This window comes from Protopterus annectens, chromosome 10.part0, assembly GCF_019279795.1.
Source record: "Protopterus annectens isolate FY-2018-M chromosome 10.part0, PAN1.0, whole genome shotgun sequence".
NCBI lineage: Eukaryota > Metazoa > Chordata > Ceratodontiformes > Protopteridae > Protopterus > Protopterus annectens.
In genome coordinates, this window is record NC_056744.1 from 57,901,344 (window position 1) to 57,920,048 (window position 18,705).

General features: G+C 42.9%; 1 protein-coding gene across 2 annotated transcripts in view; it reads left to right on the forward strand.

Annotated features, from left to right (window-relative positions):
• NDEL1 (nudE neurodevelopment protein 1 like 1) overlaps window positions 1-18,705 on the forward strand; it is a 565,699-nt gene that overhangs the window by 431,350 nt on the left and 115,644 nt on the right. For both annotated transcript variants that reach the window (XM_044085020.1, XM_044085019.1), the window contains exon 8: window positions 7,308-7,459. In XM_044085020.1, the coding sequence (XP_043940955.1) occupies window positions 7,308-7,459 (152 nt within the window). The remainder of the gene's footprint in view (window positions 1-7,307; window positions 7,460-18,705) is intronic.

Here is an 18,705-nt window from a genome sequence, read left to right on the forward strand (position 1 = left end):
ATTTGTTTGATATAAATCGTGCAGACCTCAGTAGCATTTGTCATCCTTCATTATCTGTTTCTCTCATATGGAGTACAGTTTAATGTTAAAATCTTTTCCATGCGTTTTTACTCAAGAATTTATCAAGAAAAGGAAGAACAAGAAAGAAATGTCCAAGAGAAGGATACGGAGCCCAGACTAACACACAAATTTTTGCTGAACTCTGTTTAAGACAGACAGAATTTAAGGTTATGCCACTAGATGCATGTCTGCATTGATTGGTGATGAAAGTTGCAGGGGTCATGGGGGGGGGGTCATTGAGATGAGACAAGATATCCCAGACATAGAGCATTCACCACAGTGTAGTGGCATTTCAGACTGAGGTCCTGTCAGGACTTTTTAATGTCCTTTCCAGTACCTGTTTTGGCATGAGCTTCAGTCCTGTGGGAAGCATGGCATGTGCATCTTCAGAGGATGCTGAAATAATGCTGTAAGAAAGTACAACCTTTTAAGCATTACATGAATGTTGAAAAGTTCATGAAGAGAGTTCTGAGGAAGGCTGGGTGGTTTTCATGGAGTGAAGCTCACTCCAGTGTAAGCTACCAAAGCTCAACACAGAGCATGTAACTAAATGTGGTCCATGTACTGACTGAATAGGCATGTATTTAAATTGTGCCACATGTTTCAACTTTGCCACAAGGAAATCTGGGAAGAACCTAAAAATTATTCGTTTAGTAGTGAATCAGGTGAAATTAAGTGAATTGTTAGAGTTGGGCTATAGTGAGTAAGGGCAACTGAGAATTTTGAGCATAGGAAATTAGTACTCAGAATGGTGCAGCTTGATGTTCATCGTGCATACAGCTGCAGTAATCACAGATGGGTTTTCTGCCGTCAGGCGGTCCCTCGGTCGGCCGAATTCCAAAGTCTTGGTCCGGCGTCGGTTGTTGTCGCTTTCTCTTCTGACGTCAGTGAGGCCAGAGTATATAAGACACAGCCGACGCCATGTTCTTCAGTCTCTTTTGCCGTGCGGTGCCCGAAGCAGAAGCAGTTCGCAAGTGCCGGTCGGCCAGCTTCTGAATTACGAAAATTTTGGAAACCGAAGTCTTCATTAAAGCTTAGTACCCCGTTGGGGAAACTTTTCTTGCCTCAGACCGATGTCAGAAAAAGTTAATAATTGTATTTATTGTGGGAAGCAAATACCGCATAAGGATTTCCATTCCCTCTGCATACCTTGTTTAGGCCCAGACCACGACGTCTCGGGCTGTCGCTTTTGCACTACCTTCAATAAACGCACTATTAAGCATCGGGCGGAGTTCGCCCAACACTATTTTGGTAAAGCTTTTGATTATAAAATGTCGTTGGACACTCCAACTACCGTTTTGTCCAAAAAACGCAAGGAAAAGGACTGACACGCGAGGCCCGCGGTCCCCGCCGACACCACGCCAAAACAGGCTACACGTGGTCCGGTTCTCAGCGAGACGCCTTTGCAGTCCCTGACTACCGACGACACTCCTTTGGCGATGTCCTCTGTACCCGAGACCGCTGGGACCTCGGCCCTTTCCCAGACTACAACCACCAAAGCCTTTGCTAATGTTGAGCCTACTAATGTGGACAGGTCCACCTCCACCCATGGTGTCTTTAGACCCTCATCTTCTTTTTCTATTAAGGCCTTTACTAAATCCAAAGCAGCCAGGCACCCCAAGAGGCCTGTTGCACAGGGCCCATCTCCAGGTCCCATGCCTAAAAAACAGATGCTTAAAATGGCTGAGGATTTAATTACTCTTATCAGAGGTTCTCAGCCCCCTCCAGACAAGAGACCCAGAGTGAAGGAAGATTCTCCCTCTTCTGATCGGGGATCCATTTTATCAGAACATTCTGATACAGAGGAACACTCTTACTCCCCTTTTGAGGATTCGGATGCAGAACAGTCCATCCCTTCTGTATCTCCTCCTGAGGATTTTTCCTTTGGGGAAACCTTGCACACCTTGAGGGAACACTTCCATTGGGAAGGCCAAGACTTTTCAGATTCTAAGAAAAGGCTTAGGGAATTTCTTTTGTTACCTCAACACAGACCTCTGGCGATACCCCCTGTTTTGGACATACTTGATGATGTTTATTCGAGGCTTGCCTTAACCCGGATTCTCTGCCTCCTGCACCAGTCAAACCTGATAGGTATTACAGAGTACCCAACTCTCACCAATTTCTCTTCAAAAGCCATAATGCTGACCCTGAAACCATTTCACAAGGCCCCAAGGGATTGAAGGCCTCCACTGCCAAGAATCCACTTCCTGCAGAAAGGGAGTCGAGATCTTTAGAAAGGTGGGGTAAAAAGGTATATACCTCGGCCACCCTAGCCATGAGGGCCTTAAATTGTTTCATATGCTTAAATATCAACAGTTCCTGTTATCACAATTAAGGAATAAAATGTCTCAACCTGAACAACCAGATTTAAAGGAATTACAGGATATGATGCATAGTGCAGAGCAAGTGGGTAAACACACTTTACAATGTGGTTATGATGCCTTAGAGGCTTCAAGTAGAGCGGCTGCTACAGGATCAGTCATTCGCAGACATGCCTGGCTTAGAGAACAAAACTTGCCTGATCATGTCAAAGCTAAACTTCTAGATGCTCCTTTACAAAAGGATGTGCTGTTTGGTACTAATGCTGAGGAGATACTACGGAAAATGGAAGAAAAAGCCAAATCTATGCAAACTGTCAAAGCCTTTTTACAGGTCCAACCACCACGTTTTAGCAGAAATTGGCCTTCAAAAAACTGGTCCTTTCCAGCCACTGACAAGTCCCAAAGAGGTAGATACAGATGCACAAGGGGCAGAGGGCAATCACAAGGATCATATAGAGGACGACAATGGCAAACTCCAGCACCAAGAGGTGGCGAGGACAGTGCACAACAATACAGGAAGCAAACCCAATGACTCCCTCATTTCCATGCCAAGCACGTCTCAGCTGGCAGCACCTTTGGGAGGAAAGCTAGCATTATTTGCAGCCAATTGGCATATTGTCACAACAGACAAATGGATCCTGGACATTATAAACAGAGGCTACAAATTTCATTTTCACACTCTTCCAAAAATGAGAGGCATGCCAAACCTGCCACAGAATCAAAGGGCAGAGGCACAACTACAAATTTGAAAGCTCATAAGCATAAGAGCTATTCAAGAGGTACCTACTCACGAACAAGGTCAAGGTTTTTATTCAAGACTTTTTCTGGTACCAAGGAAAGGAACCGACTGGAGACCCATTTTGGACTTATCCATCCTAAACACATTTCTACTTGTACCAAAATTCAAGATGCTCACATTACAGCAACTTCTTCCCATGCTGGGCAAGGAGTTTTGGCTGGTAACATTGGACCTCAAGGAGGCATACCTGCATGTCCCAATCAGACAAAGCTGCAGAAGATACCTCAGATTTCTTGCAGGTTCAATCCACTATCAATTCTCTGCATTGCCCTTTGGCTTATCTACTGCGCCCAGAGTATTCACAAAGTGCCTGGCATCAGTGATTGCCTACTGCAGACTTCAAGGGATACAAATTTACCCTTATTTGGACGACTGCCTGATCCAAGCGGACAGCAAACACATACTTCTGGAACATCTGGCATATGTGACACTGTTATATTGCATTCTCTGGGGTACACAATCAACAAAGAGAAATCAAGGCTAACACCATCTCAGAAAATAACTTTCCTGGGTGCCAACTTGGGCACAAACACCCAGATGGCCTATCTTACGCCAGAAAAACAGGGGCAACTATCTCATTACTTCAGAATACTAGCAAAAAGTGCCAGGCTTACTGCAAGGAAAATCCTGCAGGCTCTGGGATTCATGGCATCTTGCATTCTTTTAATCCCATGTGCAAAGCTGCATATGAGGAAACTTCAATGGTACCTAAAAAAACTATGGTCTCAACACAGTCACAGTTTGGAAACAATAATACCAATAATCCCATGTTTGCAAAAGGAATTTCTATGGTGGGCCCAAGCATGTCAAGCAAACACAGGCCTCCCATTCTGCAAGCCTCAAGCAAAGCAAGTTATCACAACAGACGCCTCAGATTACGCCTGGGGGGCGCACATGACGGACAGGTGCATCCAGGGCAAATGGTCCCAAAAAGAAAAGCACCTTCACATCAATCAAAAAGAAATGCTAGCAGTAATAAATGCTATTACAGCTTTCAAGGACTTCCTGTATCCAGGGCAATTACTGATAAGAACAGACAACACCACAGTAATGTGGTACATAAACAAACAAGGAGGAACACATTCATACCCCTTGTGCAGACTAGCCATGACTCTTTGGAACTTGGCTCTGGAATGGCAAATCGAACTTCAAGCCCAGTACCTGCCAGGATTGGAAAACACGCTGGCAGACAAATTAAGCAGAAATATGACAGATCCACACGAATGGAAGTTACATCCTCAGGTGTTTACAGAAATAACCCAAGTGTGGGGGGAGGCCAGACATAGATCTTTTTGCCTCCCACAGGAATCATCAATTGGAAACGTTTTGTTCGAGGACCTTTCATCCAAAGGCCTGGAGAGTGGACGCCCTTTCATTCAGTTGGACAGCATGGACAGTTTACGCATTCCCACCTCTGCCTCTTCTGCCCAAAGTACTTTTGAAAGCAAGAGCAGACAGACCGAAGATGATATTGATTGCTCCAGATTGGCCACGGCAACACTGGTACCCACTGCTGAGGAGCCTAACACATACTCCTCCCTGGTCTCTGCCTCTAATGCCTCTTCTGCTGACTCAGCACAGCTACAAAACTCTCCACAGTCAGCTGAAAACACTCAATCTCACTGCATGGAAAATTCCTTAACACCACAACAGACCCTACTCTCCAAGGAGGTGCAGGATGTCATTTTGGAGGCCAGAAGGCCATCTACTAGAAAAGCTTACTCCGCAAAATGGAAGCGGTTTTGTTCTTGGAATGAGAAAAAAGGCCAGGACCCTAGAAAACTGAACTTGCCTCAGGTATTACAGTATCTAGCTGAGCTGCTGAACAGTGGACTTTCATTTTCTTCCATAAAAATCCATGCCTCAGCCATTTCTACAGAATACAACACGGATCCTCCTTTATTTTCTCACCCACTCTTACGACAGTTCCTCAGAGGGGCTAAGAATATTAGACCACCAAGGAAACAACCAATACCAGCATGGGATCTTAATTACATACTAGAAAAATTAACATTGCCTCCTTTTGAACCAGCTGCCTCAACAGATTTGCAATATTTGTCCTGGAAAACTGCCTTCCTTCTGGCTATCACTTCAGCTCGTAGAGTTTCGCAACTACAGGCCCTCATGGCGGTGCAGCCCTTTCTCATTTTCCATCAGGACAGGGTTTCCCTTCGTACCAACCCATCATTTATGCCTAAAGTGGTATCCAGGGTAGCTTTAAATCAAGCCATACACCTTCCTACCTTTTACCCCAATCCTCAAAACAAAGGGGAAAGGCTGCTACATTCTTTAGACATCCATAGGCAGCTACGTTACTATTTGGACAGAACAAAGTCCTTCAGGAAATCAGAACAACTCTTTGTGTCCTATGCTGTAGGGGCTCAAGGGAAGCCAGTTTCCAAGAAGACTTATTTCAAAGTGGATAGGCCACTGCATACGGTTTTGTTATTCCTATCATGGGAAATCTGTTCCTACAGGTATCAGATCACACTCCACCAGGGCCACAGCTACCTCTACAGCCTTCCTCAGAGGAGTTCCTACCAAAGATATTCTGGAAGCAGCCACTTGGAGTTCTGTACATACCTTCACAAAACACTACCACCTGCCTTTATATTCCAGAACCAGAGCAGGCTTTGCCACTGCTGTTTTGCAGGGCATTCTGGCTCACCCCAGTTCCTCCTAGTACCTACCACCCTGTGCGTAGCTTTGGGACTCTACCCATCTGTGATTACTGCAGCTGTATGCACGATGAACATAGTACAGTTTTGTACCTACCATAAATGTAGATGTTCGAGTGCTAATACAGCTGCAGTACAGGTTTCCCTCCCACCTTCCCCACTTGGTAAAGGCATGGGGCCTAACAACCTCTTCATACAACCTGACTGGGTTATCCTTCTATGGTTTATTTGCTTGCAACCACTGATTTTGGATTTTATTGCATTGCATGTATACACATATAAGCATAATTTATGTATTGCCTTCCTTCTGGGGGCACCTGACATCTGGGGCAAGAAAGACTGAAGAACATGACGTCGGCTGTGTCTTATATACTCTGGCCTCACTGACGTCAGAAGAGAAAGCGACAACAACCGACGCCGGACCAAGACTTTGGAATTCGGCCGACCGAGGGACCGCCTGACGGCAGAAAACCCATCTGTGATTACTGCAGCTGTATTAGCACTCGAACATCTACATTTATGGTAGGTACAAAACTGTACTTTTTAGTCATCTTACGTGGGATTTGAAATACAGTGGGTTTGTTTACTGATGCCGCCAGAGGGGTGACACTGGTTTGTGATACTAAGGAATTGAAAAAAGATGCCATATGAAAATATCAGACTGTACAAATGCTGAAATGTGAGCCAGAAATGACAAGGTAGTACATCATGGAGTTTGGAACCAGAGCAGAAAATGATTATCTAAGTGGGGGGTGCAAAGCATCTAGAAAAAAAGAACCTATCTGTGTCTATAATGAGGCAAGTGAATTGCTCTGCTTAACATAAGGAAGTGGCTGTAGTTTTCTGTTATGTGAGGGTACATATCAGAAGAATTCTGTTTAAGATTTATGACTTGGTAACTCCCGCCTTTGTACATGTTAGAAATTAGTTTGCAGCTAGACAGGGTACTGCATACTTGGTCTGGAAAATATTTTGAGGAAAGTCTGGGTGAGCTAGTTTTTTGAGGAAAGTTGAAAAGAGAGGAGTGACAGTTGCATGTGATGGAAAGAAAGAAATAAAGTTTGGGGGTGAGAGTTGCTGCTTAGAATACTAAAAGGGGGAAATGTAAGGAGACTGCTGTATTAGAAGGAGTTTGTGTAGGACTGGTGCAGGTCCTTGTGGAGAGAGTGATATGCAAGTGAATGATCATAGCTGTTTAGGGAGAGAGCAGGTGATCAGAAAATAACTATAAGGCAGGGACCTACTGGCAAGACAGCTGTGAAATAAAGCAGTCAGTTTATCATAAAGCCCATTTTTTTACTAGTATAGTCCACTTATGTTTACAAATGTATTCTCATACTTGGCATGTGCATGTTCTGTACTTTGTGAGGAGTTGTGTGTGTTATCAGTATCTCTAGTGTGCTGCTAATAAAAAAAGAAGAGTTTAACATTTGCTCTTTTTTTCCCTAGGCTTTAGAATCTAAATTAGCTGCTTGTAGAAATTTTGCAAAAGATCAGGCATCACGAAAGTCCTATACATCAGGGAACATCAGTGGAAGCAGTATGTTAACAAATAGCACAAAGTTTACTCACTCAGAGCATACCTCATTCTTTGACAGGGGGTAAGTGCCAGTTTAAAAATAATTGGATTCACATCTGTTTTGTTCATAATTTTTAGTTTGTTGGTTATTTTTTATGTATTGTAAATGAATGCTTTCTAATTGCACTAGAAGGCTTCAGCTTATTGTTGCAACCACCTTAGTACTGCATCTCTCCTTGAAGGCTGCCTTATCATGCTGCTGCACAGGACTTCTAGGTTGCATGTAAATCTGACAATTCATTTGTTCAACATATTTACTGACGTGTGTGCACATTGTTTCCTTGGATTTTGTAATGCTAGTTCTCTTGTAGCTGTTTTTGTAGTACAGTGGTAGTCTTTTTGTTCTGAGAGAGAACTATACAGAGTCTTAATTAATGACCAGAGTTGACTAGTGCTGCACTACTCCTGTACAGTCAAAACTACCTGCGATGCTTTTGGTTTGGCAACAGTTAGTTTTTTTCCAATTCCAAGTAATCTAAGATGAAATAGTAGTCCTCTCCCTCACCAAATCTGTAAGTGTTGATTAATGACTGGAATCGACATAATTCCTTCAGCTCCAGATCTTGATTAATATAAAGCATTTATAATATATGATGCACTTTTATTGCATTTGTAAATTGAATAAATAATAAACGTGTTATAGTGAGGTTTCTGTTGCAGTTACTGTTTGCAGTTCTTACTTAAGAACCTCAGTGTAACGAGCATTAATATTCAAGTTCAGAAAAGGAACCACTAGTAATCAAACACCATTATTTACACTTGTTTAGAACAGAAAGACTCCCATGTACTGCAAAACGGTATGATTTGGGTTACCCGGTGTAGCACCCTTTTCTGTTCTCAGAATGGATTTCAGGAAATTAATTTCTCAAATACCTAAGTGACCTTTTGATTTTGTTATCCAGAAACTTGCCAGTTCTTTGTTCAGAATTTGATTTTGTTTTGCAAAATACAGCTATACAGCACATCAGGTAATATCCTAGTTTTGTGATCTGTATTAACTTGACAAAGTAAGGGAATTTCTTTATATTGTTTGTCTTGTAATTTTTCCTGAAGGAAAATAGATTTGCCTTACAGTGAGTGATGCTTAACTGTTTGATTTTTCAATTTTCATTCTGTCCTCAATTGATGGGTTCGGATCCGAGACGTCAGATCCAGCTCAGCCACTATAAAAGCTCATGGCAACTTTGAACTCTCAGGCCTCTCCCTTACCTATAATGCACCAACCCCCTATTACCTCAGATCTCGTTTGCCACTGTTGGGTGAAAGACTTGATTTGTCTCTCGAGCTTGTCGACTAGTTAAGTGCTTTATTTTTTTATTATTGCTGTTTTGTGTGTGTGTGTGCGTATATATATATATATATATATATATATATATATATATATATATATATATATGTGTGTGTGTGTGTGTGTGTGTGCGTGTGTGTGTGTGTTTCCTGTCATATTTTTTTCTTCTCTAGTACTAGTGTACTAGAAAACCCTGGCAGGTTTTAAAAAATGTGGTAAGTGTGGTCGGAAAATTTCCTTTTCTGACTCAAACACTCTGTGTGTATTGCTTAGTCCATTTCACCTACAGGAGAGTTGCGTGCTGTATGTCATGCATTTAACCTGAGGGCATTGGCTGAATGCAAAAACAAACTTATTTTGAGGGGCTATTGCCCTACTCTTCTGGTGAAGCCATTTCTGGAGACATATAAAAAAAAAAAAAAAAACCTTACACTTCGAGCTGTTTAACAGCTTCCTTCAAGACCTTGGAGAAATCTTTACAAAGACCTTCTTCAGGTCCTACAATATCACTGAATCCGTTAAAGAAGAAGAAGAAGAAGAAAAAACTCTCTGATCCGACTTCTTCAGATTGCAGAAAGGCTAAGAATTTACCATTGGATCCAACGGTTTCTTCGGATCCAAAGTCTCCAAAAGTTGAGGATTCCTCGGATTTGAAGGCTTCGGATCAGACAAAAATTTCAGATGTGATTCCTTTGCCTAGAACAAGGTACTCTCCAGTGGTGGACCCAGTCTCATCAAGAGTTCCTTCTCCATTTTTGTACAGACCAAAATCACCTTCAATGCATTCATCTCACTCTTCTGGAAGCCTTACTGTGGAGGATGTGGAGAGGGTAGTGAGAACGGATCCTCTTGGCGCAGAGTCAGTCAGCTTTTACCTTGGCTGCTACCAAATCAGGGAAGGAAGCACATTTGTCCAAAACGCCACCTCTCTTTTCCTCCTCTGACTCCTTCCATGGTCTCTGCCCTTGGATCCAAGTCATCCAGGCATGTCTACCTAGCATCCAAGAATCATTGTATCCTCTGATCCAAGGTTTGCTGTGAGCTCTTCAGTTCAGTCGGATCCAGAGAGCTGTCCCAGCCAATTCTGCTCTACTGGATCCGAGGTTTTTGTCAACTGCAAGAGGTTTGGACCCATCTCTGCACCTCGGAGCCTCTGTAATGGTAAGTTCATCTCCATCTTCTGCTTCGGGGGGGGTATTCTTCAGAGCAGGGAAGGACCAAAGATCAGAAGGCCTTTTTCTGTGATTTGGGTTCCTATCCCTCCCTAGGAGGATCTGCCTTTAGGACTTTATAGAGAACCCTGTCAGCAACCATTACTCAGACAGTGCCTATCCCCTTGGGTCCTGTACCTACATCGGTCCCACCTCTGTGCCAAGAATCTTCACCAACCTCTCGTCAGGTACAGCCAGGATCAAAATCCCAGGACTCCCATCTGGGTATTTTGACCTGTTCTGATACCTTCCCAGAATATCCCACTGAGAAGGTCCTTAAGAAGAGGACATGCAAGAGGAAGCATTTAGATTTCTCTGAATCTGTCACCGAGGATACAGATTTTGAGTAAGGCGAAGGGTCCCCATGGTCACCTCCTGATGATGTTTCGTTTGGAGACATCTTCTAAATCCTGAAACAGAGAGGTAGCTGGAAGCCCAGCAACCCACCATTGGAGGAATCTGTACTCTTGGAGGCATCTGGTACCACCTCATGTACTTCCTAGGTGACTCCACCCACTGATGAGCTCATTGACTTGGTATCTCGGCAGGCAAGGAAGGAACCTGACACCATTGAGCCCATTCTCAGGTAGTTGAAAAAAATTATGACCCTGCTATAGGATAGACAATTTTGGTCGAAAGGCACCCCCTGTTGATGCCATGGTCATGGTGGCTGCCACTAAAAAGGAACTTGCAGACAGCTGTTCCTCTGTTCATTCCCCCAACAAGGAATCTTGGGTGATGGACAGATTTGGGAAACATGTCTATGCCTCAGCGACCTTTGTCTTAAGGTCTCTGAGCTATCTGGCACATTTCACCAGACTACAGAGGGATCTGATTAAGGAACTTTCAGATACCCTCGCAGGAACCATTTCTGAAGAGATGAGGGCTTCCATCACTTCTCAGTTGGTGACCCTACAATCAATATCCAGCTCTTCCATGAGGCTTATTTCTCATGCAGCAGAAGAAACCCCAAGTGCAACGGGTTCAGACATATCCATTAGGAGACACGCCTGAATGCGTTTGTGTGATTTCACTGAGCCTTTTAAGTCTACATTCATCAGTGCTCCTTTTGACGGCACATCTCTTTTTGGCCATAAAGTAAGACACTTTGTCCAGGTGTGAGAAGGATGGAAAGACCCTTTCTGCCATGGGAGTATGTTTTTCCATCCTTCAAAGATCCTTTTCGAGGAATCGTCAAGGCAGTGGAAAGATGTAGTTCAAGAAATCACAAGGATCTTTCCAAAACACATGTGGAGAGTATTCCTCCAGGGGCAGAGGGAGAAATTCAAATGGTAGATTCTGCCCTTGCAGCAGAGGAGGCCCACAACATCAAGAGTCCAGAAAATTTATTTGGCAAACCCTTCCAGTGCTCCTGAAAGGAGGCCCGACAGTCACCCTCTGGAGACAGTCAGGGGTAATTTATCCTTGCACCAGAGAGCCTGGCTAGAAATAAAAGATATATGGCTACAGGGGATCATATGGTTTATAATACCTTTTTCCCTTCTTCCTCTCAAGTCCAGAAGAGTCCCTGATGTTCCACCCAGTCAGAGGGAAAAAGCAGCAATTCGAATGCAAAAGCTGTTGGACAAGAGAGTCATCCAAGCGGTCCCCCAGACCAAAAAGGATCCGGTACTTACTCAAGATTCTTTTCAGTGCCAAAGAAAAAAGGGGACAGAAGACCAGTTCTGGATCTCAGCAACCTAAATATATCTGTTCAAAAGAGCACGTTCCAGGTAGGTCAGGGTTCAGTCCATTCTTCCATTTTTGGAAAAGAACAAATGGATGTGCTCTGTAGATCTCTAAGATGCATACTATCATATAAAGATGAACAGACAATCCAGGAAATTCTTATGCTTCCAGCTGGAAGCCTGTCAATACCATTTCAGAGCTGTGCCCTTTGGTCTCACCACAGCCCCCAGGGTGTTCACCAAATGCATGGTAGTAGTAGCAGCTCACTTGACACTGCAGAGATACTTGGTGTTTTCATACTTAGATGATTGGCTCATTTCTGCCCCGACTAGGCATCAGCTTATTATGGCAAGAGAAAAAGTTATCCAGACTTGTACACTGCTAGGAATAACCATAAATTATAAAAAATCTCATCTAAAACCAAGTCAGAATATAGAATTCATAGGAGTGCTACTCGACACAAAATCGCTTCCTTCCTTGAGTTCAGACTTTAAGATCAACAAGTAAAAAAAAAAAGAATTTGCAGTACCAAAGTCTTGGCCAGCCTGGTTCTTCAGGCATTGGGCTCAGTGATGACAGCAATAACCTTAGTTCCTTTAGCCAGATTTCAAATGAGGATTCTTCAGTGGATGTTGGTGTCTCAATTGTCAATACTTCAGCTCTATTTATCCGCTCAAATATGAATCACCAACACGTGCAGGAAGGATCTGATGTGGTAGATCCAGTCAGAACAGATTGTACAGGGCTGTTTATTTGTCCTCTCTCAGCCCAAGGCCATAGTGACCGTGGATGCTTCATGCTGGGGTGGGAGGGGCATTACTTGGGAAAGACTGTACAAGGCATGTGGTCCAAGAGGCCAGTTTGCATATCAGTGTCCTAGAGTTGAGACCAGTGCTTTTAGTGTTGCAAGCCTTTCAGGGTGCTCTCCTGTTAGGAATGATTGCAATACAAACAGATAACATGTTAGGGGTTTGGTACGTCAGCAAACAAGGAGGGACCAGATCATACCCCCTATGTCGAGAAGCACTAAGGGTATGGCATTGGGCAATATCTTCCAGCCACTTTCTCTTAGCAATGCACATTTCAGGGAAATCCATCGTGCTAACAGACAAATTGAGCAGGTGCATTTTGTTACCTCACAAATAATCCCTCAACCAGAAGGTAGCAGAATTGATTTCCCACAAGTGGGGTTAGCCTTGCAGCGATGTCTTTGCATCTCCCCTGAACAAGTCCAGCAGCTGTTTTGCCCTAATCCTCCCGCAGGGTGAGTCACAGAGGGATGCTGTTCTCCATGATTGGTCCATGGTTTACTTTGTGCATATCCTCCGATCCCTCTGATTCCAAAATTCCTTCAGAGAGCTGCCAGGTTAAGGAACAAAGTCATTCTCATTGCACCCTTCTGACCTCTACAGAGTTGGTTTCCTTTCCTGTGGCCTCATTTAATTCATCCACCTTGGATTCTGGACCAAGCTGCACATCTGGTGTCTCACCTGACAGGCATGATACATCTGGACCTTCTGAATGTCAAGCTGATAGGTTGGTTTCTCCAATTCTGGTAATAACCAGACAACCGATGTCTCATCCCCTGTCCGCCATATTTTATCTTCCCTTAAGCCATCCAGAAGGAATCTTTATGCTAGTAAATGGAAAAGATTTGTACACTGGGCACTTAAAAGCCATGTGGGCCCTTTTTCTGCCCCTATTCATGATGTTCTAGACTTCCTGACACTGCTGTTTAACTGTTGAAGAACTGGCCCCTTGGTTAAAGTCCAGTTGGCAACAACTTCTCATTTTCATATTGGATTTGATGGCTTTTTTTACTGGCTTCTCATAAGTTATGTAAAGCCTTCTTATGGGGCATAATTCTACTCAGACCTCCTTTTAAAGATCCCATGCCTCCATAGGACCTAAATCTGGTACTGCAGTCCTTGGCCTTCCACCCTTTGAATCTGCACATGATTGCAATCTTAAATTTTTGTCTTGGAAAACTATTTTTGGTTGCCATTACTTCTGCCAGATGAATTTCAGAAATCCAGGCCTTGTCTGTGAAACCTCCATATCTTTTTTTTTTTCCGTAAGGATAGAGTTTCCTTATGAACTAATGCATTCTTTTTACCTAGAGTTGTGTCACATTCTGACATTAACCAACCCACTAACCTACCAGTTTTCTTCCCAAATTATTCGAACAAGGGAGAATACTTACTAAATTCACTTGATGTTCATAGGCAGTTACGTTTCCATTTACATAAAACAAAAGATATCAGAACTACAGATCAATTATTTGTATCCTTTGCTGATCTGAAATTGGGTAAACCGGTTTCTAAAGTCACTTTAGCCAAGTGGCTTACTGACTGCAGCTCTTTTGTTTACAACAAATTGGGAATAACTTTACCAAAGAAAATATGTGCTCATTCAGCTAGGTCTGTAGCAGATTCCTCAGTGTATCACTCAAGGGCTTCCATGGATGACATTTGTGCAGCAGCAGCTTGGCCCCCCACACACACACACAAATTTTAATGGGCATTACCAACTGGATATGGTATCCAAAGGTAGGGCATCTTTTGACCTAGTGGTGGTTAGAAATATCCTTCCTGGAGTCCACCCTGGAATTTAGGTATCTGGGGACTCTGTCCCTTCAGTTGAGAACAGAAGGAAAATTGACAACATCAAATAAAAAAGTTATGTACTCACCATAACGTTCCATCTGTGTTGTCTATTTTCATTCTTCCTCAACTCCCCACCCACTGACCCCCAACCATTTGTTTTTTAGAAGAGCAGGCAAATATAACAAAATGTCTCTCTCTTCTAGACTTTACAGACCTCCAGATTTGGCTTTGCCAATTTTTGTCTGATATATTTGCAGTTGTACCTGATTGTGTAAGCGTTATGTCTTTCTTTAATAGCTCGTAAGCATGACCTTAGGTAATGGGGGTTGATGTTTTATGGGTAAGGGAGAGGCTCGAGAGATCAAAGTTGCCACAAGCTTTTGCAGCAGCTGAATCAGCTCCGGCGTATCTGATCTGAACCCATCAGTTGAGAAAGAATGAAAGTGGACAACACAGATGGAACATTATGGTGAGAACATAAATTCTTTTTTGATAAGCCCTTCTCTGAAGATTTCCTGTTGTGGGTAGTAGGCATTGTTTCTGTATCACAGAACCTGTATTGCAGAATTGTTATTTTCATGGGATGTGCATATCGTTAAACATAAGGTTTCTGTATTATGGTAAGCACATAACTTTGTATGTTATGTTGTCCTATCTCGCCTTCATTCTTACAATGATGGGTTTGGAGCTGATCCTCGGCTTCAACTTGGCCGAATACTTAGCTGAAGATCTCAAACTTGGCTTGTGGAAAGAAGGTATCCCACAATGCAGTGGTGTAATTCCCCAGATCTCATTTGCCACTTTACGAGGTTGGATGCGCTCATCTTTCCATGGCTAAGTTTTGAAATTTTTTTCTATTTACCTTGCCAAAACTTGCTATTTTTGCATATATTTAGCTCTATCATTAGCAGATTTAATTTGTTGGTGTCTCTCTGTTGTTTTTAGTTGAATAGAGATGGTTTTCCCCCTTTAGCACGGCTTTTGCCATTGCTTTTAGGCCTTTTGGTATCCCTGTAGTGGTTGGTGTGTGTGTGTGTGTGTGTGTGTGTGTGTGTGTGTGTGTGTGTGTGTGTGTGTGTGTGTGTGTGTGTGTGTGTGTGTCTTCATAGCTCGTTTAAGTTGGAGAGCTATACTCCCATTTAAGTTAGAGGGCTTGTACTGTTTGATCGTTTTTTTGTGTGGAAATCAGAACCGTTTGAGTTAGAGGTCCTAATTTTCTTTCCCTGGTCGTTCCTCTTTGTATTGTCCTTTAGTAACCTGTTGCATATTAGTCTTAGATAAGTATTTGTTTGTGTTTTTGATATAGCTTCTAGGCTCCCCTTTTTTTGTGAAAATGTCTAAAGAACAAAAAGAAAGAGAACACAAGCCTTCGGGCTTCAAAAAATGTCAGAAGTGCTCGCAAAAGATGTCCATCACTAATGGACATGTTTGTGTCTATTGTCTTGGTGCTATTCATCTCCAAGAGGACTGCACCTTCTGTCATTCATTTAGTGCCATCCATCTCTCCACACCCTAAAAAGAAGAAACAAGTTGATTCTAACCTTAGATATCTGCAATAAGTTGGGCATTACAGTAAATTTTCAAAAATCTGCCTTGTTGCCCTGTCAACATATTACATTCATAGGCACTAGATCTAGACACTTTGGTAGCATGTCTTCCAACAGAAAGAGTCATAGCACTCAGACAGCAAATACTTCACGTCCTTCCCATGGACAAAGTGAAAGCAAAAGTAATTCTACGGTTATTAGGAACAATGGCCTCCACGATTACACTAGTTCCTCTTGCCAGAATGCAAATGAGGATTCTTCAATGGCTATTATTCTCCCAATGGTCACTTCAAGAGCTTCCACTGTCTCATCTGATCAGAATAATGGAACCCTGCAAGAAAGACTTGAGATGGTGGATACACTCCACTCATGTCACAATAGGCAGACCCTTTGTTCCACTTCAGCCAATAGCTACAGTGACCACGGAAGCTTTCCAGACCGGGGGGGGGGTATTATCTGGGAAGAACAGTCCAAGGTGCATGGCAAGATCACGAGGCTCACTTGCATGTAAATATTCTAGAGATGAGAGCAGTGCTTCTTGCATTGCAAGCACTTCAAGACTCTGTTGTGATCCAGTCAGGCAACGTGTCTGTGGTTTAGTACATAAACAAGCAGGGGAGAACCAGATCCTAACCCCTGTGTCGAGAAGCCCTAAGAGTTTGGCAATGGGCAGTTTCTTCCCAGCGCTTTCTGATCACAAAGCACATTCCATGGAAGTCCAATGTGATAGTGGACAAGCTGAGCAGAGCAATTCTAATGCCTCATGAGTGGTTTCTCTATTACAATGTAGCAGAAATGATTTCCCAGACATGGGGACAGCTTTGCTGCGATCTCTTTGCCACTTCCATGAATGCCAAGTGCAGCAACTACTTTACCCTAGTTCCCCATCCGGGGGAGACACCAAGAGACGCTGTTGCTCACAATTGACCCTTGGGACTTCTATATGCCTTTCCACCATTTCCTCTCATACCCAGAGTAATTCAGAAAGCTCAAAGCTCAGAGAGCAGGATAATTCTCATTGCCCCTTACTGGCCTTGCCAAATTTGGTTCCCCTTTGTGTGGCCCCACCTTCAGGAGAAGCCTTGGATGCTAGACCCAGTGCCAGATCTGCTGACTCATGTTGGGGGGAGCTTCATCCATCTCTCCACACCCTAAAACTGACCGCTTGGATGCTCCACTTCACAATTTTAGTCAGGCTTCACAATTTCACTCCCACTGTTAGGCATATCTTAATGTCTTCCCATAAAGCTTCCCCTAGAAAGCTTTATTCTAGTAAATGGAAGAGGCTTTCCCCTGTGGGCTCAAGATAAGATCATTGATTCTTTCTCTGCACCTATTCACTCTATTTTGGAATTCTTGGCGGAACTGTTTCAACAAGGCTCAGCTGCAGCAACCATCAAAGTTCAGCTTGCTGCAATTTCAGATTTTCATATTGGTGATACTTCAAACTTAAATGTCACACAGGTTGTGTACAGCCTTCTTAAAAGGTGCTTCCTTATTAAGACCTCCCTTCAAGGAACCCCTTTCTCCCTGGGATCTGAAATTTGTTTTGTCTCATCTCACTTTACCTCCCTTCGAGCCTTCTTCTTCTTCATACCTCAAGTTCCTTTCATGGAAGACCTTGTTCCTAGTGGCTATAACTTCTGCCAGAAGGGTGTCACAACTGCAAGCTCTTTCTATTAAACCACCATATTTGATTTTTCATAAGGATAAGGGTATCCTTGTGTACTAACCCTTGCTTTTTACCAAAAGTTGCATCTCCAAGCAACTTAAACCAATCCATAGAACTTCCAGTATTCTTTCCTCAACACAGCAACAAGGCAGAGTACAAATTACACCAACGGAATGTGCACAGACAACTTAGATTCTATTTGCATACAACCAAAGACTTCAGAAAATCTGACCAATTATTTGTATCCTTTTCCGATGCAAAAAAAGGATCCTCTGTTTCAAAAACTACTCTTTCTAATTGGCTTTCAAATTGTATTACATTTATCTACAAATCAAATCACAAGGAATTACCTTTCAAAGTATAGGCTCATTCCACTAGAGCATTGGCTACGTCATCTGTCTTTCAAGCCAGAATTCCCATAGATAATATTTGTGCAGCAGCTACTTGGTCTACTCCACATACTTTTATTACTCATTACAAAGTGGATTTGGCCGCCAGGACATCCTTTGGTTCCACAGTGCTTAAAGGTGTACTCCCGTGAGGCGTCCTGGAAAAATGTGCTAGGGACACTGTCCCATCATTGTAAGAATGAAGGCGAGATAGAACAACATAACATAAAAGAAGTTATGTACTCACCTTAACATTCCATGTTTGTTGTCCATCTCGCCATTCATTCTTATGAACCCTCCCTCCTTCCACCTGCCCAAAGACTTCTTGTGGACCTGGTAGATTTCCACTACCTCAGGGGCTCTGTCTCAGCTTGTTTCTCCTTCCAATGCATTTGGTATGGACTTGTTTATATGTATATGTTTGTACATATGTATATAGTATATATATATTGTTCAGTATTAGCAGCAAACAAGATCTGGGGAATTACACCACTGCATTGTGGGATACCTTCTTGCCACGAGCCAAGTTTGAGATCTTCAGCTAAGTATTCGGCCGAGGCGGAGCTGAGGATCGGCTCCGAACCCATCATTGTAAGAATGAACAGCGAGATGGACAACAAACATGGAACATTATGGTGAGTACATAACTTATTTTGCTGTAGTTCTTGGTTTTTTTGTAAGCTCGAGTAATAGAGCTGTTCTGACAATTCAAACATGCTCACAAAGTTGCAAAAACTTTAAATGCTAATAAAGCTGCACCCACAAGACTAAGATAATGCACTTTAGTTAGATCTTTTGAAGATATAAAATATCAGGTAGGTTTTGGATTTTGACCACAAGATAATTCATGACTTCTGAATAGTCAT